This window comes from Ctenocephalides felis, unplaced genomic scaffold, assembly GCF_003426905.1.
Source record: "Ctenocephalides felis isolate EL2017-DRISC unplaced genomic scaffold, ASM342690v1 CF-g0.4_SCAFFOLD_01265, whole genome shotgun sequence".
Taxonomy (NCBI): Eukaryota; Metazoa; Arthropoda; class Insecta; order Siphonaptera; family Pulicidae; genus Ctenocephalides; species Ctenocephalides felis.
The window spans coordinates 11337-17736 of NW_020537419.1; the positions used below are offsets into that span (position 1 = coordinate 11337).

Sequence of the window (6400 nt, forward strand, 5' to 3'; positions counted from 1 at the left end):
AGCTAATTGAAACAATTATATATATATGCTAACAATATTATATTATGATAGTATAATGATATTCCCAGAATAGGTGTATACAATTTGTATCTTTATGTAAAAATCAATGTATGTATTTAAGACAAATAAAGCAAATTTTCAAATTAAAAAAAAAAAATTTTGTAAAAAATTAAATCCAGCGCTTTTATTCTAAATAATTCGCATAAAACAATGGATTTACATGATAGCCAAATTCATCCCCAACATATCATCAAAAGCATGATTTATTTCAACGGTTAGTTTTTCTAAAATATCGCTAATTATATTCAAATAACTTCTGCACTCAATAGTGCGTTTTCAACAAAATCGTTATCGCATTTTTATGAGCATTGAGATATGTTATATTTTGATGCGATGTAATTATACTTATATATCCTAGAAACAGTTTTTGTAAATTTTTATTCATAAATAGTATCATAATTGTTCATAAACTGTCATTGAACATTCATTTGAGTACTCTATGAATCTATACTGAACAATAGCTAATATAAACGATTTGATTAAATAACGAATATAATATTTTATTAAAATAAAATATTATTTGTATGAAATAATTAATTATATTTACGATGTAATACACTATCAATACACCAACGCATAAAATTCGGTTAGAAATCATTTGTGTAAAACATTATGTCGCGTCGTGCATTCAAGTTCAAGAATATAATTTGAACGCATATTATATTACCATTTTGTGTGTGCTCTATTCTCTTTTTGCATAGTATCTAATAAAATAATATTATCGTTATAATTAATTATTTCATTCGTAGTTTTCAAAAGAACGATAAAATACAAAACAGTAAACAATTGTACTGTTGTTTCTTGAAATAACTTGAGTCAAAAAATTCACAAACTGTTTATTCTGTAAAATCATAATATTTCTATCATATTATATTTTATTAAAATAAATCGAATGTATAAATAATTTAGTCATTAATAATAAAATATAATATTTATGTTTTTTTTTTTTTAATTCAATTGTATAGAATAAAATAATAATATCTTATATTCATTGCCGAGAAAAGATTATATATTAGTTGATATTTAATAAATATTATTTTATTCTTTTATTCTTGAATGCTTGCTGAACTGAATATGCGGCTCTGCTGCTATATCTAAACACGCTGACCGTGAATAACCGTTTGTTCGAGGGTCAGAAAACATGCAAGATTTTAGCCTAAATGGTGATTGTTATTAGAATTGAATGACTGGAGAACCATACGAAATTTTAACAATGTATTATAATTTATATGGTTTCTTTATGAAAATATAGAAATATTGTCAATAATTGCTGCAATCTAAATGTAATTTGCATTTCAATAAGTGATCAATCACACAGATTGCTCTCTACTAGCTAAACAGTAAAAGATACGAAAAAACTTTGTTCGTACGAAAGATGCAGAATAAAATCACGAATAAAATGATATATAAATCGTTATGTGTGTTCATATAATTTTTTCGAGATTATCTAATTTTTCTTAAATTTTAAGGAAATATGTAAATAATACCTAAATATACAAAATTTATATTCGACAATAGTAAAATTTCATAATAATTCATTATAACTTTATAATAATACTATTATAATTTTATAACAATTCATTTATTTATGATTATTAATAAATTTTGTACGATAATTATTAGTAAATCTTTCCACGATCACTAAGCCACGCCCTTTTTTAAAAACACGCGTCAAAATTAACTATAATATTATTATTTTGTTTATGCATAATCATTATTTTATTCTCCTTGTCGAGACTAACAAAATGCTATAAGGTATTATGATATTGACATTGATATCTAGCGTAAATGTTTGTTGAAACATTTAGGCCACTATACAGCGTAAGTTCCTAAACACGACGACCGTGAATAACCGCTCGTTCGAGGGTCAGAAAACATGCGAGATTTTAGCCTGAATTGCGAATGTTATAAAAATCAAATCATTAACAAACCCTACAATTTTTTTTTTAAATATACAAATTCTATAATCGATATTAGTGAAATTCAATAATAATTGATAACATAATAACATATAAATGTGTTAATATTTGATAATAAAACAAGAATTATTTATTTGGTTTTAAAATCACTACAAAAATTAATATACTTATATAGATTTTTTTTTATATTTATTTTAAATGTTTTATAACAACGTAACTAATAAATAAAGTTATTATTTTGTACATTTATTTATGATTATTAATAAATTTTGTACGATAATTATTAGTAAAACTTTCCACGATCACTAAGCCACGCCCCTTTTTAAAAACACGCGTCAAAATTCACTATAACATTATTATTTTCTTTATGAATAATTATTATTTTATTCTTCTCGTCGAGACTAACAAATTGCTATAAGGTATTATGGTATTGACATTGATATCTAGCGTAAATGCTTGCTGAAACATTTAGGCCACTATACAGCGGCAGTTCCTAAACACGACGACCGTGAATAACCGTTTGCTCGAGGGTCAGAAAACATGCGAGATTTTAGCCTGAATTGCGAATGTTATAAAAATCAAATCATTAACAAACCCTACAATTTTTTTTTTTAAATATACAAATTCTATAATCGATATTAGTGAAATTCAATAATAATTGATAACATAATAACATATAAATGTGCTAATATTCGATAATAAAACAAGAATTATTTATTTGATGTTGAAATCACTACAAAAATTAATATACTTATATAGATTTTTTTTATATTCATTTTAAATGATTTATAACAACGTAACTAATAAATAAAGTTATTATTTCGTACATTTATAACCTTAAATATTCTTTGATTCATTCAAACAAATGTTGTTATTTATATTTATTTAAATAAAAATATCTAAAATCAATTAAATTATATACCGAATGTTATGATAAAAAAATTAAAATAAATTAAAATGAGTATTGAATAGTAAATTAAATAGTATTATAAATAAAATAGTAAAATAATAAATAAATAGTAAAATAATATATGTTCATTTTTTGAATAAAGTTGTTCGTCCTGAGAAGGACGGTTTTATGTCAATTTGCGACAATAAAAGAAATTTAAGCTTTCTTTTCTGTCTTCTTTGGCAAAAGCACAGCTTGTATGTTCGGCAATACACCGCCCTGAGCAATCGTAACACCCGATAACAGTTTGTTGAGTTCCTCGTCATTGCGGATGGCCAGTTGCAAATGACGCGGAATTATTCTGGTCTTCTTGTTGTCGCGAGCCGCATTGCCGGCTAACTCGAGAACTTCGGCGGCCAGATATTCCATGACTGCAGCGAGGTAGACGGGTGCACCAGCGCCGACACGCTCGGCATAGTTGCCTTTGCGTAGCAAACGATGAATACGACCGACTGGAAACTGAAGACCGGCACGGTTAGACCGTGACTTAGCCTTTCCTTGACTTTACCGCCTTTGCCTCGACCAGACATGTTTACAGGTTCGTGTTCAAACTGAGAATGATATCAAAGTTCTCGAACGGGCCCGTATAGATTTCTGAGCGTTGCAAGCACACGCCCATTTTTTTGTAGACACGCCCCTCCCTTGCCTACGTACGTTGTTACGGCTTCAGTCAAAACGTTGAAGCAGTACGAAAACGGAGCGTCGGCACGACTCATTTCGTATCAGTCAGTGTACTAGTAAACATCAGACATGCCACCGAAAACCAGCGGTAAAGCGGCTAAGAAAGCAGGCAAAGCCCAGAAAAATATTTCAAAGGGCGACAAGAAGAAGAAACGTAAGCGCAAGGAGAGCTATGCCATTTATATTTACAAAGTCTTGAAACAAGTCCATCCTGACACGGGCATTTCGAGCAAGGCGATGAGCATCATGAACAGCTTTGTGAATGATATCTTCGAGCGTATAGCGGCCGAGGCATCGCGTTTGGCTCACTACAACAAACGCTCTACAATCACTAGTCGGGAAATTCAGACAGCAGTCCGGCTATTGCTACCAGGCGAGTTGGCCAAACACGCCGTCAGCGAAGGTACTAAGGCCGTAACCAAGTACACCAGCTCGAAATAAAATGATGAAGATTTTGTGATGCCACTTATATGTTCTGTCGACAATAACAAAGGCCCTTCTCAGGGCCCACAAATATTTTACAAAAGAACTTTATAATTTTTACATTGGTTTTATAGATAAAATAAAATAACCTGACACTAATGATATTTTATTAGGATTTTCAATAAATTTTGATCAGATTTCTATTAGAGATCGTTATTATTAATTTATATTATAAATAATGTTCAATTTCTATATATTTTCAATATGATAAAAATTAATGATTGAATATTCAATTCAATTTAAAACTTTAGTTTTTCAAATTTAGTTAATAAGTTTAAGTTTATTTTAATTTATTATAAAATAAATTTATATTAATAAAAATCGCAATTTAAATATTTTCGTAAAAATAAAATTATTGTCGTAAATATTTTAAAAATTTTATTATTTAAATAGCTCCTTCAATTCAGAGCCCTTTTCGAAGCCCTTAACTGTAAACTATACTAATACTAAAAGGGCTTCTATTTTCTATTAATTGAAGCCCCCCCATGTAAGAAAAGAAATCAATTGCATATAAAAAGTCAATACGAAAAAATAGTAAAATATATATTAATTAATACTTTCTTTAAAACATATTCGAAGGGCTTTCCAATTTGATAATATTATCAATAATATTACCAAAGCAAGTTATTCTGCAAGAAAATAAACAAATTTCATATAAAATCAAATAAAGCCTGTACGTAAATTGTAAAATATATTACTTGTTCTTTTAATTATATTTGACAGCCCTTAAAAGGGCTCTTTTTTGTTTTGTATTTATAAGAAATGACTGCGTCCGTTGATCAATTTAACCGCCGAAACCGTACAGTGTACGACCCTGACGTTTGAGCGCATATACGACATCCATAGCGGTTACGGTCTTCCTCTTGGCGTGCTCGGTGTATGTGACTGCATCGCGGATAACGTTCTCGAGAAACACTTTCAGAACACCGCGGGTCTCTTCGTAGATTAGACCCGAGATACGCTTGACGCCGCCACGGCGAGCAAGACGACGTATAGCCGGCTTTGTAATACCTTGGATATTATCGCGAAGAACTTTCCTGTGTCGCTTAGCGCCACCCTTTCCGAGTCCCTTACCACCTTTGCCACGGCCGGTCATTTTTCAATATATCGCAGTCGGGATAAATTTACAAATTGATGTTAACAGCTCGAAGTCTGAATAACGACTGGAATTCCGACGAGCGAAATTATTGAAAAGTTTGAGCTCGCTAGGCCACGCCCATCATAGCTATGCGAGCATTCGGCGCCGACCAATGACAGCCGAGCACAGCATCGGACATTCGTAATGTATTTTGATCATAATATTCGAGCCGGACGCGTCAGTATCAAAACGATCGTCAAACGAGAAGGTTCTCGAAACGAAATCTAGGAGTTATAATGGCCCGTACGAAGCAGACAGCTCGCAAGTCCACCGGTGGCAAGGCGCCCCGTAAGCAGCTTGCAACGAAAGCGGCTCGCAAGAGCGCGCCGGCGACCGGCGGTGTGAAGAAGCCGCATCGTTATCGGCCTGGCACCGTAGCTCTGCGTGAGATCCGTCGTTACCAGAAGAGCACCGAGCTTCTCATACGAAAGTTGCCGTTCCAACGTCTAGTGCGCGAGATCGCTCAGGACTTCAAGACCGATCTGCGTTTTCAGAGCTCCGCCGTCATGGCATTGCAGGAAGCTAGCGAGGCCTATTTGGTTGGCTGTTCGAAGATACAAACTTGTGCGCGATCCACGCAAGCGCGTAACCATCATGCCCAAGGATATTCAACTAGCTCGGCGTATTCGAGGAGAACGCGCTTAGACGCCTGTCGTCCTATAAAACAAATCGGTCTTTTCAGGACCACAAAAATGATCAATTAAAAGAATTTTATTATTTTTCAAATTATTTATTTTGCAGAATTATTCCATCGATAGTTAGTAAAATTTTATTGATTTTTTTTTTTAATTGAAATTATTGACAACACACAGATTTGACTTGTTGAATAGTGTGTTGTTGTGTTAAGTTTAAAAAATATTATAGTTGAATTTGTAAAATTCGTCATGAATTTCTGAAAGCTTCTTTAAAAAATTCTAAATTTAATTAATATGGGCGAGTTGCCGTTCTGATGATAGAAATTTATATTATTATATATATATTATATATATTTATAATCAAATATTTTTTTTGATTGTATATTTTTAATTTCATATATAGTATTTTTAATAAAAGTTATATAAATTTTCTTTTTCGAATACGATATGAAAAAAAGATTGAAACTTCATAAATTATTAATGAGTATATTTTATTTCATTAATAATTTCCATTTACTTATTATTTTATATAAAA

The 6400-nt window shown here is 31.2% G+C and overlaps 1 protein-coding gene and 1 pseudogene across 1 annotated transcript; both read left to right on the forward strand.

The window, feature by feature from the left end:
* The first annotated feature begins 3633 nt into the window (after window positions 1–3633).
* Window positions 3634–4128, forward strand: LOC113369355 (histone H2B-like). Its single transcript, XM_026610121.1, has one exon. The coding sequence runs from the start codon at window positions 3679–3681 to the stop codon at window positions 4048–4050; it is 372 nt and encodes a 123-aa protein (XP_026465906.1). The 5' UTR covers window positions 3634–3678; the 3' UTR covers window positions 4051–4128.
* A 1293-nt stretch (window positions 4129–5421) lies between these two features.
* On the forward strand, window positions 5422–5875 carry LOC113369354 (annotated as a pseudogene).
* The last annotated feature ends 525 nt before the right edge of the window (window positions 5876–6400 follow it).

Bases quoted from the DNA above. Each gene is read 5' to 3' on its own strand.
- LOC113369355 (XM_026610121.1), top strand. From the start codon at position 3,679: ATGCCACCGAAAACCAGCGGTAAAGCGGCTAAGAAAGCAGGCAAAGCC.